At 47.8% G+C, this 13,045-nt stretch overlaps 1 protein-coding gene across 1 annotated transcript in view; it reads left to right on the forward strand.

The window, feature by feature from the left end:
* The first annotated feature begins 744 nt into the window (after positions 1-744).
* Positions 745-13,045, forward strand: part of TBCE (tubulin folding cofactor E) — a 29,940-nt gene continuing 17,639 nt past the window's right edge. Inside the window, exons 1-3 of the mRNA XM_032136447.2 lie at positions 745-880; positions 8,082-8,181; positions 11,414-11,513. Of these exons, the coding sequence (XP_031992338.1) occupies positions 760-880; positions 8,082-8,181; positions 11,414-11,513 (321 nt within the window). The 5' untranslated portion in view covers positions 745-759. The remainder of the gene's footprint in view (positions 881-8,081; positions 8,182-11,413; positions 11,514-13,045) is intronic.

Genomic DNA, 13,045 nt, shown 5'->3' on the forward strand with positions numbered 1-13,045 from the left:
AAGGTGTGAAGATGAATGTCCTGGAGCTCCATGTGTCACCGTAGCGAAATCTCACCACTGAACAATAGACTGTTGAGGAAAAGTCAGGTGCGGAAGGCTCTGTGGAGTAGAATACCATTTATATCAAGTTTCAGAATATTAAAAAATGCTGTAATTGTTTAGGGATATGGAAATGTATGGTAAAAATATTAAGAAATGCTTAAGATTAAATAAACACCAAATGTAGTATAAGGCCCTGGGGAGGGCCGGGCACAGTGGCTCACGCCTGTAATCCCAGCACTTTGGGAGGCCGAGGTGGGTGGATCACTTGAGGTCAGGAGTTTGAGACCAGTCTGGCCAACACGGTGAAACCCCGTCTCTACTAAAAACACAAAAATTAGCCAGGCGTGGTAGCAAGTGCCTGTAGTCCCAGCTACTGGGGAGGCTGAGGCAGGAGAATCACCTGAACCTGGGAGGCAGAGGTTGCAGTGAGCCTAGATCGTGCCACTGCACTCCAGCCTGGGCAACACAGCGAGACTCCGGCTTAAAAAAAAAAAAAAAAGGTTACCCCTGGGAATAGAGGGAGAATTGTGTTTGGAGAGGGCCCCAGAGGACTTCAGTTGCATTTGTAATGTTTCTAGTGCTCTTTTTCTTTTTTGTAATGCTTTATTTCTTAATTTGGGTGGTGGTTACTGGTATTTGTATATTATTTTTGGTACCCTTTTATATGTCTGAAATGTGTTTAATTTTTTAAAGGGGCAGTGGATAGCATACGTGCTTATGTATCCATGTGAACTCTGTTTTTCATGCAGTCAGCTGAGCAAGTTGCAAGAAGTTTCTCTGCGGAACTGTGCAGTAAGTTGTGCTGGTGAAAAAGGAGGAGTTGCCGAAGCATGTCCTAGTATCCTTTTCACCGAGAGCTTGTTACTGGAATCTGACTTTGGATTTGATACCTGTGCCAGAGACTGCTAATTGCCTACCCATTGTCCATTCTTAACAACTTCCTTCCTAATGCAGTTCAGTTTTGCTTGGTGTAGTTGGGGCCCAGATAAATTATTTACCTTCCCAGACCCCTTTGCTTGCAAGTTTGCCAGCATGACTTCCCCTAGTTGAGGTGGAAGTTTCTAGACCGGGCTCCTTGAAAGGGGGCACACTTGGCCGGGCGCAGTGGCTCACGCCTGTAATCCTAGCACTTTGGGAGGCTGAGGCAGGTGGATCATGAGGTCAGGAGATCGAGACCATCCTGGCCAAGATGGTGAAACCTGTCTCTACTAAAAATACAAAAATTAACCAGGTGTGGTGGTGTGTGCCTGTAGTCCCAGCCACTCAGGAGACTGAGGCAGGAGAATTGCTTGAACGCGGTAGGCGGAGGTTGCAGTGAGCTGAGATCGCGCCAGTGCACTCAGCCTGGCGACAGAGCAAGACTTCGTCTCAAAAAAAAAAGAAAGGGGGCACACTTGGTTGGCCTCTGCTTTTTGCCTGTTGCTTTTACCCTTCCCCTGCCTTGAGCGGATGGAAAGCCCAGGGCTTTGGCAGCTGTCTTACACGTGTAAAGAAAGCCATCCGGTACAGGTTGGGAGAGCAGAGGAGAGGGAACTTGGGCTGCTGACTATGTACTGGGAACCCAAGATGAATCTGCTTCAGCCCTGGTCTGTTTTCTCATGCAGTTCTTTTTTTTTTTTTTTGAGATGGAGTCTTGCTCTGTCGCCTAGGCTGGAGTGCTGTGGCGTGATCTCAGCTCACTGTAACTTCCGCCTCCCAGGTTCAAGTGATTCTTCTGCCCCAGCCTCCCGAGTAGCTGGGATTACATATGCCCGCCACCACGTCTGGCTGATTTTTGTATTTTTAGTAGAGACGAGTTTCGCCACATTGGCGAGGCTGGTCATGAACTCCGGACCTCAGGTGATTCCCCCGCCTCGGCCTCCCAAAGTGCTGAGATTATAGGTGTGAGCCACACACCTGGCCTAATGCAGTTATTTTTAGTGAGAAAGACTCTGGTTCTGGTTTCATGCAGCTGAATGCAGTTTGTTATAATACCCCAAAAGAGGCTCTTTATGAAGTTTGGAATCTCTTTTCCCTACCTTCTCTTATTAGTGTTATTTTTGTCATATATTTCTTTTTTGCCCATAAGCAAAAATGTTGGAGGTAAGTTAAAAGAAAATTTCAAGGATGGGCATGGTGGCTCATGCCGGTAATCTCAGCACTTTGGGAGGCTGAGACTGGAGGACTGTTTGAGACCAGCCTTGGGAACATTGTGAGACCTTGTCTCTATAAAAAATTAAACAAAACAAAACAAAACTGGGTGTGGTGGCATGTGCCTGTTATCTCAGCTACTCGGGAGGCTGAGGTGGGAGGACTGCTTGAGCCCAGGAGTTTGAGGCTGTGATGAGCCACGATCATGCCACTGTACTTCAGCCTGGGAGACCCTGTTTCTATTAAGAAATTTCCCATGGAGGCTGGGCGCAGTGGCTCATGCCTGTAATCCCAGCACTTTGGGAGGCAGAGGTGGGCGGATCACCTGAGGTCAGGAGTTTGAGACCAACCTGGCCAACATGGTGAAATTCCATCTCTACTAAAAATACAAAAATTAGCCAGGCATGGTGGTGCATGCCTGTAATCCCAGCTACTTGGGAGGCTGAGGCAGGGAGAGTTGCTTGAACCCGGGAGGCGGAGGTTGCAGTGAGTGAGGTCATGCCATTGCACTCCAGCCTGGGTAACAGAGTGACACTCTGTCTCAAAAAAAAGAAAGAAATTTCCCATGGAAACCAAATAGACTTTCTCTAACTTTAAAAGGTCTTTTCCCAATTCATTGAGTCTGTCTGATCTCTACATAATAACTTTTGCAAAAAATATCAGTTTTGATTAGTTTTTTTCTGAGTGAAGAGATGCCAGGTGAAGTAGCTCTCTTTGGCAAAATGCCCTGACAGTGCAGTGAAGGAAATTAGATCAGATCTCTCTCCGTCTGTGTCTGAGGGTTCAATTCCCTTGGGGGAAACAGTCTGGGGGTCTGTTGGGACCTGTGGTAGCTGTAACATCCAGTCTCTGCCCCTGAGCAGCCTCCTCCGTTGACCCCAGCATGTTGCAAATATGAGGTCATTTTCAGAAGTAGGCAGCTGGAGTGAGGGGAATTGAACTGGATGCAGAAAAGAGTTTGCTGAGGAGCCAGTGCCACGGAAGTGTCAGAGCATTCTGCATTCTGCCTGGCCTATTCCTAAACTATTTCAGAAGATTGGTAATCGCGCCGTGTGCAGTGGCTCATGCCTGTAATCCCAGCACTCTGGGAGGCCAAGGCGGGTGGATCACCTGAGGTCAGGAGTTCAAGACCAGCCTGGCCAACATGGTGAAACACTGACTGTACTAAAAATACAAAAAATTAACTGGGTATAGTTACGGGCGCCTCTAATCCCAGCTACTCAGGAGGAGGCTGAGGCAGGAGAATCGCCTGAACCCAGAAGGCAGAGATTGCAGTGAGCCGAGATCACACCACTGCACTCTAGCCTGGGTGACAGAGCAGGACTCTGTCTCAAAAAAAAAAAAAAAAGTGGGGGGCCAGGTGTGGTGGCTCACGCCTGTAATCCCAGCACTCTGGGAGGCCAAGGCGGGTGGATCACCTAAGGTCAGGAGTTTGAGACCAGCCTGGCCAACGTGGTGAAACCCCATCTCTACTAAAGTACAAAAATTAGCCAGGCATGGTGGTGGGTGCCTGTAATCCCAACTACTTGGGAAGCTGAGGCAGGAGAATCACTTGAACCTGGGAGGCAGAGGTTACAGTGAGCCGAGATCGCGCCATCGCACTGCAGCCTGGGCGACAAGGGCGAGACTCCATCTCAAAAAAAGGACAGATGTGGCCATAAATGGGTTTGGGAGTGCTGGCTGTTGGGTTGCTCAGAGCTGTCAGCAGTGTCATGGAGAATCAGCATGTTGTTTGTTTATACTGCAGTTTTCTGGAGAAAAATGTCCCCCAGGACACGAAGAAATGAGGTTTCACGAAGATAATCAAGTCATGATTGGTATTTGCAGATACAGTGATAAATGTCTTGCAGCTCCCGGTTGAATTCTCGCCAGAAGTTGAAGTATTGCTTTGGGTGCTTAATCCAGTCATCCTTTTTTGGGTTGGTCTGTCTTTGAGGTTATTTACTCGACCAGAAGTCAAGGCAGTGGGAGAGCTGCAGACCCGGGTATGTCAAATCTGAGGGCACTTCCAGGGCAGGGAGGGGATGAGCCTCCTCCTCCCTCATGACCTGCGGAGGAGAATCTGTGCCCAGGTGCTTGGCCTGTGCTTTCACAGGGGCTCCTTGAACGGTGTGTGTGGGAGGGGCGACCACATATTGACAGCTGTTGTTCGTGGTTGATTTCAGGATGTAGGTGGTCTGTGTGCTCTGTACAGACCTTAGAAACAATGATAACTCCAGGCTACATAATGGGAAGCAGCAGTGAGGGAAGCGTGATTGGACTTAAACCCTTCTTCAGCAGCCTAACAGCCGATTTAGCGGGGTTAATGGAAACACAGGGTGGCCAAAGTGTCACCCAGGGGCCGGGAAAGCACCCCTCGCACGAGCCTGCGTCAGGCAGTGTCAGGAAGCCAGGGCAGCCGAGGGGAGGCTGAGGAGGAGGAGTGGAGGAACAGTTCACAGAAGCCATCATGCAGGTGTGTCCCCAAGGGCGGAGGAGGAGCCCGAGGGGACCTGGAGGGTGTTTGCCGGGTCTGGAATTTTCGGTAGCCTGCACCGACTCTTTTCCCTTCCATTTGATGCGACGGCCACAGCAAAATCGAGGCTATTCTGCAGGTACTCATATTACTGGTTGAAATGCAACTGTTTACGAGGGTAGACCCTATTGTTAGCTCTTGGGCTGTAATAGTCCAGGCAGCTGGCAGGATTCGGGCATGGGTAGCTGGCGACCGGGTTTGGAGTCATCCCTTTTCTTCGCATCTTCTCTGCCGTCCTTCCCTTGTTCCTGACCTTCTTGCAGAGCTTCCTAATTGGTTCCTGCCTAAAATTATTTCCTTTCTAACCAATGCTTTGGAGTGATGCTGCTGTTTTTATAAAGAAACTTTCTCCACATTTTATGTATGTTTGATGACTCCTCGTTGCATTATGGGGTGCAATGAAATGGATTTTGGATCGAGGCTGACTTGAGTGTAACTTCCCACTTGTTCATTTGCACACAATGACACAGCCCTGTGACTGCTGTGCCACTGTTTGTTCTGCTGTGAAAAAGGAAAACAACCCAGCAATCAGCATAGAGCCTAGGTCTGGTTAGCAGTGGCAGCAGCAGTGCGGGTGGTGGCTGTCGCTGATGCTCTTGTTATTACTCTTTTTTTTTTTGGAGATGGAGTCTCGCTCTTTCACCCAGGCTGGAGTGCAGTGGCGCGATCTCGGCTCACCGTAACCTTCTGGCACCCAGGTTCAAGCAATTCTCCTGCCTCAGCCCCCTGAGTAGCTGGGACCACAGGTGCGTGCCACCACGCTTGGCTGATTTTTTGTTTTTGTTTTTTTCGTTTTTTGAGATGGAGTTTCGTTCTTGTTGCCCAGGCTGGAGTGCCATGGCACGATCTTGGCTCACTGCTACCTTCGCCTCCCAGATTCAAGCGATTCTCCTGCCTCAGCCTCCCGAGTAGCTGGGATTACAAACATGCGCCACCATGCCCGGCTAATTTTGTATTTTTTGTAGAGATGGGGTTTCTCTGTGTTGGTCAGGCTGGTCTCGAACTCCTGACCTCAGGTGATCCGCCCGCCTTGGCCACCCAAAGTGCTGGGATTACAGGCATGAGCCATAGTTCCCGGCCTGATTTTTGTAACTTTAGTAGAGACAGGATTTCACCATGTTGGCCAGGCTGGTCTCGAACTCCTGACCTCAGGTGATCCGCCCACTTTGGCCTCTCAAAGTGCTGGGATTACAAGCGTGAGCCGCTGCGCCTGGCCTGGATCTTAGAGCTCTTCTTCTGTCACTGGCCACTCCTCCTCAGTCGCTTCTGTGGGACCTTTCTCTGGTTGCAGGGTGTTGGGTGTACCCCGAGGCTCAGACTTGGGAGCCCTGGGCTTCTTGAGAGACCTTCTGGGGTGTGGCTGGCACTCCTCCACAGCCTGCCCTCTTCCACATCCGTCTCTCCAGATGCTGCTTTGATACCTCTGTCTGGATGTCTCATAGCCATCATAGATTTAGCATGTCCAAAACTAAGACCCCTCACGCCTGCTCATCCTGTAGCCTTTTCCCTCTTAATAAATGACAGTTCCAGTTGCACAGGCCACAGATCTTGGAGTTGTCCTTGACACTCCCTTTCTCCTATGCCCCACACCTAAATCCATTAGCAAATCCTGTGAGCCCCACTTCCAGAGTCAGACGCCCCCACTGACGTGTTCTGCCCTCTCATGCTGCTGGTCTGCTCTGGCCTCCTGGAGACTCCCGGCCCTCCTTTGTTTCCCTGCAATCGTGCTCAACCCAGTAGCACAGTGACTTTTACTGTTTTTTTTTTTTTTTTTTGACATAATATAGATCAAAGTCAAAGCAGAGTGATTTTTAAAAGACCCAGGTCACCTGTCACTGTTCCAAAGCCTCCAATATCTCCCGTTTCAAGCAAAGACTAGCAAAGACTTTGAAGTGGCCTGCAAGGCCCTTTGTGATGTGGCCTGGCCCTTTGTCCCTTGTGACCTTGTTTCTAGTACCCCCAAGCCCCTCTGCTCCAGTCACACAGGCGCTGGCGGTCCTGGTCATAGGCTGAGCTCATTCCCACCCCGGGGCCTTTGCTCTTGTCACCCCGCCGCCGCGTGCTCCTCTCCCAGATGGCGTTCCCCCATTTCCCTCAGCTCTCTGCTCAGATGCCCTCGTTAGAGGAGGTGGTCTTCCCTGAGCACTGCATATAGAACAGCCACACACCTTTCCTGTGTGCCCTGCTCTGTCCCTGAGCACACAGGCCTGCCTGTGACATACTGTAGATGCCCCTGTGTCGCGATCGTCTCTCCCCGATGACACTCTGCTTTGCTCACTGTGATGCTCCTGGCCTTAAATAATTACTTGCAGAATAGACGAATGCATTGACTAATTTCCACACATACACGTATTAGATGAGAGTGTAGCTCCTCCACTAGCTGGCCCGGTCCTGCTGCAAGCTCCTCTGTCTTTCTCTGCAGGGACCTGGCTAAGCTGTGCCCCGTCTTGATGGTGCTGCACCTGCACCTAGCCCCTCGCCTCCACTTGTGTTGCCTGTAGGCTTTGCTTTTCCAGCCCCCCTGTGTTATCCTCTCTGAATCCCTGTATCAGGGGCAGTTGGAGTGATACTGTACAACTGCCTCCAGGCTACTGGACACCCTCTCAATTCCTAAGTCATGCACTTTTGAACATGTGTCCCAAGTTGACCCCTCTTCTCTCCCCTGTAGATGCTGTTTATCTGGAGATTCCTATGGTAATGGTGCCCCATAGAAGGTCATGTGCTGGGGTGAGGCTTGTGTGTATACCTTAGGTGCTTTAGAAATCAAAGTTACCCTCACTGCTTTTCCCCACTCCTTTTGTTGGATAGTGCTAGGATGGCTTAGCGTTGTGACATTTGGTTCTTTTTCATTTGATTGTAGATGTTTGTCTCAAGTTTTGAGTATATAACAATGAACTTTTAATTTACTTTTAGTTTTTTGAGACAGTCTCACTCTGTCACCCAGGCTGGAGTGCAGTGGCGCAGTCTCCACTCACTGCAACCTCTGCCTCCCGGGCTCTAGAGATTCTCTTGCCTTAACCTCCTGAGTAGCTGGAATTACCAGCGCATGCCACCACACCTGGTTAATTTCTGTATTTTTTAGTAGAATGGGGTTTTGCCATGTGGGCCAGGCTGGTCTTGAACTCCTGACCTCAAGTGATTCCCCCGACCTTGGCATCCCAAAGTGCTGGGATTACAGGCGTGAGCCACCGCACCCGGCCTCACAATGAACTTTTTAGTTTCTCAGTGAAGTTTTGGATAACTTAAAAATATTATGTACTCCTGAAAAAATGTCAAGCTGACTATAGGGTATAAAATGAAAAGTTAAAGCGCTCATGCTCTGGAATTAAGAGTAACTACTTTTATGTCTTTTGTGAATCTTTTGAAATTACTGTTTCTTAACATGTGCTTTTAGATATTAGAAAGGTAGATTTGTCAAAAACCCTGTTGTCATCATGGGATGAAGTGATGCACATTGCTGGTCAGCTCAGACACCTGGAAGTCCTTGATGTCAGGTATGAACTCTTGGCTGCTGAATTTTCATTAACAATAAAACTCATCTCTCCTTGCTTCCTCACAGCATCTCTGTGGAAAGAGGTAGGGAGCCGGAAGGATTACGGCTGCCACCCGATGATACGGGAGTTAAGAAGAAATTACTCAGGCTGATAGTGAGGGTATGGAAGTCCTCAGTAAGGTTTTCCTTTTAATGAAAAGCAGCCCCAAATTATTTTCCTTTCTAACACAAGCAGCCTGTAAAATCGAGCTGCAGACATAGACGCGGACAGTTGAGCCAATCAGGTTCAAGATGGCAGCTCCATCTTCCCTTCTCTTTTCCAGCCACGTGTACAGTAAGGAGCAGACAAGATGGCGCCAGCCAAAGGGAAATTTCATTTACATAGTAAGATTAGGGTGGGGTGGCCAGCCTTTCCCGGCTATGTAAATGTCATGCCTGATTGAACCAATCTGTGAGCATTAAGTAGATCAGACACTGCCTCCTCAAGTCGAACTAAAATCTGTGCATCTGGGCCGGGTGCAGTGGCTCACTCCTGTAATCCCAGCACTTTGGGAAGCCGAGGCAGGCGGATCCACCTGGGGTCGGGAGTTCGAGACCAGCCTGATCAATGTGGAGAAACCCTGTCTCTACTAAAAATACAAAATTAGCTGGGCGTGGTGGCATTCTACTGTAGTCCCAGCTACTCAGGAGGCTGAGACAAGATAATTGCGTGAACCTGGGAGGCAGAGGTTGCAGTGAGCTGAGATCGCACCATTGCACTCCAGCCTGGGCGATAGAGCAAGACTCTGTCAAAAAAACAAACAAGGGCCAGGCGCAGTGGCTCACGCCTGTAATCCCAGCACTTTGGGAGGCTGAGGGGGGCAGATCACGAGGTCAGGAGATTGAGACCATCATAGCTAATAACAAGGTGAAATCCCGTCTCTACTAAAAATACAAAAAATTAGCCAGGCGTGGTGGTGGGCGCCTGTAGTCCCAGCTACTCGGGAGGCTGAGGCAGAAGAATGGCGTGAACCTGGGAGGCGGAGCTTGCAGTGAGCCGAGTGTCTGTGTCCTAAATTTTACTGGTGGAAGAAGAGGAACACCAGGTATATACCCCAGACAATGTAGCTGCTTCACTAGTAGATATTTTTATACAGCCAGATTTTGCTTTACTTGAATTTATCTAAATTTAACTTTAAGGACACATTTAATCTTTAAGGATACTTTATTTATTTATTTATTTATTTGAGACAGAGTCTCGCCCTGTCTGGAGTGCAGTGGCGTGATCTTGGCTCACTGCAACCTCTGCCTCCCGGGTTTGAGCGATTCTGCTGCCTCAGCCTCCTGAGTAGCTGGGACTACAGGCACGAGCCACCACGCCCAACTAATTTTTGTAATTTTAGTAGAGACGGGGTTTCACTATGTTGGCCAGGATAGTCTCAATCTCTTGACCTCGTGATCCGCCCGCCTCAGCCTCCCAAAGTGCTGGGATTACAGGTGTGAGCCACTGTGCCAAGCCTTATTTATTTATTTGTGTATATATATATATTTTTGAGATGGAGTCTCACTCTTGTCGCCCAGGCTGGAGTGCAATGGCATGATCTCAGCTCACTGCAGCCTCCCCTTCCCGGGTTCAAGGGATTCTCCTGCGTCAGCCTCCTGAGTAGCTGGGACTATAGGTGCCCACCACCACTGCCGGCTACTTTTTGTATTTTTAGTAGAGGCAGGGTTTCGCCGTGTTGGCCAGGCTGGTCTTGAATTCCTGACCTCAGGTTTTCCACCCACCTCGGCCTCCCAAAGTGCTGGAATTACAGGCGTGAGCCACCATGTCCTGCCTCTTTAAGGACACTTTAATCTTTAAGGAGCACATTGATTATTATAGCCTTGTAAAAGGTCACATGAGGTGATTCATGAATAAGGAATGTGTTTTAACTTTTATCAGGTGGGGATGAGTTAGATTGACATTGAACCGCAAGATCTTATTTCTTTTTAGCCTGACCGTAAAGATGGAAGGTTGGGGGAGGTGCTATTTAACTGGGGAGTAGGAGAAGAGAGGTGATATTATTAAAAGTGCTTGTTTATTTGAAAACTTCTAGCATTTAATTGCTGTAGAAATGAGTAATTTCATTGGGATACTGTTTAATTCTGTTTTTATAAGGATTTTTCATTAATCTACCTATTTTACTAATGTCACACTTTTCTAGACCTTCCTGAATATTTGATTTGTTTTAATCTCAGAACCTAACTTTCCAAGGGCTTAGCCAGGCTTCCTCCTTTTTTTTTTTTTTTGAGGCAGAGTCTCAATCTATTGCCCAGGCTGGAGTGCAGTGGTGTGATCTTGGCTCACTGCAACCTTCACCTCCCAGAGTCAAGCGATTCTCCTGCCTCAGCCTCCCAAGTAGCTGGGACTAGAGGTGCCTGCCACCACGCCCGGCTAATTTTTTATTTTTAGTAGAGACGGGGTTTCATCATGTTGGCCAGGCTAGTCTTGAACTCCTGACCTCAGGTGATCCATCTGCCTTGGCCTCCCAAAGTTCTGGGATTACAGGCATGAGCTACCGTGCCTAGCACAGGTTTCCCCTTTCATTCTTGAACCATTTTTGCATAGACAGGTGAGTGTACAGTAAAGCAGGTAGACAGGCCTGAATGAGTTGTGCTCCCAAATAGAGCAAACGGGGATAATTCAACCCATGGTGTCTCATCTTCTGGAAATACGGGCTTGTGTTTTTTAATAGTATCTTCTTTCAAAGTGACTGTCAGGATTGAATGCTTTCTGAGATTAGGGTTTTGAGAAAGAATTTAAGGGCAATAATTTCATCCATCTTCATAGCCAAAGGGCAGACTCTATGTTTAGAGAAGCAAAATTCTAGCCCACGATTCAGTGTATCAGTAAGACTGGAGAACGGGACTTTGTTTTGCAATATCCAGAGCCATATCTTGTGAAGCTGGAAGCTCACCTTGCAAACGCCTGAGTTTTGGGTTTAGGAAGCCTGCAGCCGCATACAGCTGCCCTAATCCTGTGAAAGCATCTTTACACAGCTGATACCAAAAAGTGGTATGTTGTAAATGTTAAAAATTAGGTAGTCTTGATTCACTTGAATCATTAAAAAAGTGATTTTTAAAATATAATTCCATTTTAAGATTGAAACAAATCAAACCCCTTAGATTAAAACCCAAATTGTTGCTTTCAACAACTATTTCAGTTGGGTTTACTGTATAGAAATAAGTATATTGTATCTTTTTTTTCTACACAGTGAAAATAAACTAAAATTTCCCTCCGGTTCAGTATTAACTGGAACGCTTTCTGCACTGAAGGTTTTAGTCCTCAATCAAACAGGAATAAAGTGGGCTGAGGTAATCATATTTCTTTGGTTTATTACACATTAATAAGCAATTAAAAATGTTTGGTTTAATAGGGAATTGTTAGTACAGTTTAATAGTGCAGCTGTGGCTTCATTTAAATCATCCCAATATCTATTAATAGATAACAGGATTCTTTAAAGTGCCTTATAAAAACGAGTTAAAAGAGCATCATAGTTGAGTTTTGCATCTAGAAATCCATGTCCTATTTCAGCTCATTTTGACTTGTTCTGGTGCCTTTATAAACAGTGGCGCCCCGTTGTGGTATGAACAAGTATGTGCTGAGCTTCGAAAAGCCGTAGTGTTGGCTAGTGACTAGCTTCCTGAGTTTTCCTGTAAGTTTTTTTTAGAACAGAAGCCAAGCAGCAGAAAGGTTCTCACATCATTTTCTTGTTAGAAGTTCGGCTCTTGGAATCCACTGTTCATTTTATACAGCCGGGCTCAAAAGTAGACTTGTGGGTCCTTGGCACAGCAGCATTTGGGACTTATATCTGGCAGTACTATTTCCTGTCTGAGGTGTACTGACTTCACACACCCAGAGCGTTCCACTTTCTTTTTTTTTTTGAGACGGAGTTTTACTCTTGTTGCCCAGGCTGGAGTGCAATGGTGCAGTCTCGGCTCACTGCAACCTCCGTCTCCCAGGTTCAAGCCATTCTCCTGCCTCAGCCTCCCAAGTAGCTGGGATTACAGGCATGTACCACCACGCCCAGCTACTTTTGCATTTTTAGTAGAGACATAGAGACACGGTTTCTCCATGTTGGTCAGGCTGGTCTCGAACTCCTGACCTCAGGTGATTTGCCCGCCTCGGCCTCCCAAAGTGCTGGGATTACAGGTGTGAGCCACCGTGCCCAGCCCACTTTCATTTGTATTTATTTTTCTTGAGACAGTCTCGCTCTGTTGCCCAAGCTGGAGTACAGTGGCGCAATCTTGGCTCACTGCAACTTTCGCCTCCCAGGTTCAAGTGATTCTCCCGCCTCAGCCTCTCAGGTAGCTGGGATTACAGGCATGTGCCACCGTGCCCAGCTAATTTTGTATTTTTAGTAGAGACAGAGTTTCTCCATGTTGGTCAGGCTGGTCTCGAACTCCTGACCTCAGGTGATCCACCCACCTCAGCCTCCCAAAGTCCTGGGATTACAGGCGTGAGCCACTGTGCCCAGCCCACTTTCATTTTTTATTTATTTATTTTTCTTTTTTTTTTCTTTTTTCTTTTTTTTTTTTTTTTTTTTTTCCCAGGCTGGAGTGCAGTGGCGCAATCTCGGCTCACTGCAAGCTCCGCCTCCCGAGTTCACGCCATTCTCCTGCCTCAGCCTCTCCGAGTAGCTGGGACTACAGGCGCCCGCCACCACGCCCGGCTAATTTTTTGTATTTTTAGTAGAGACTATTTATTTATTTTTCTTGAGACAGAGTCTCGCTCTGTTGCCCAAGCTGGAGTGCAGTGGTGTGATCTCGGCTCACTGCAACCTCCGTCTCCTGGGTTCAAGCAATTCTCCAGCCTCAGCCTCCCAAGTAGCTGGGATTACAGGCGC

The sequence above is a fragment of the Hylobates moloch genome, unplaced genomic scaffold (genome assembly GCF_009828535.3).
Source record: "Hylobates moloch isolate HMO894 unplaced genomic scaffold, HMol_V3 SCAFFOLD_18, whole genome shotgun sequence".
NCBI classification, from domain to species: domain Eukaryota; kingdom Metazoa; phylum Chordata; class Mammalia; order Primates; family Hylobatidae; genus Hylobates; species Hylobates moloch.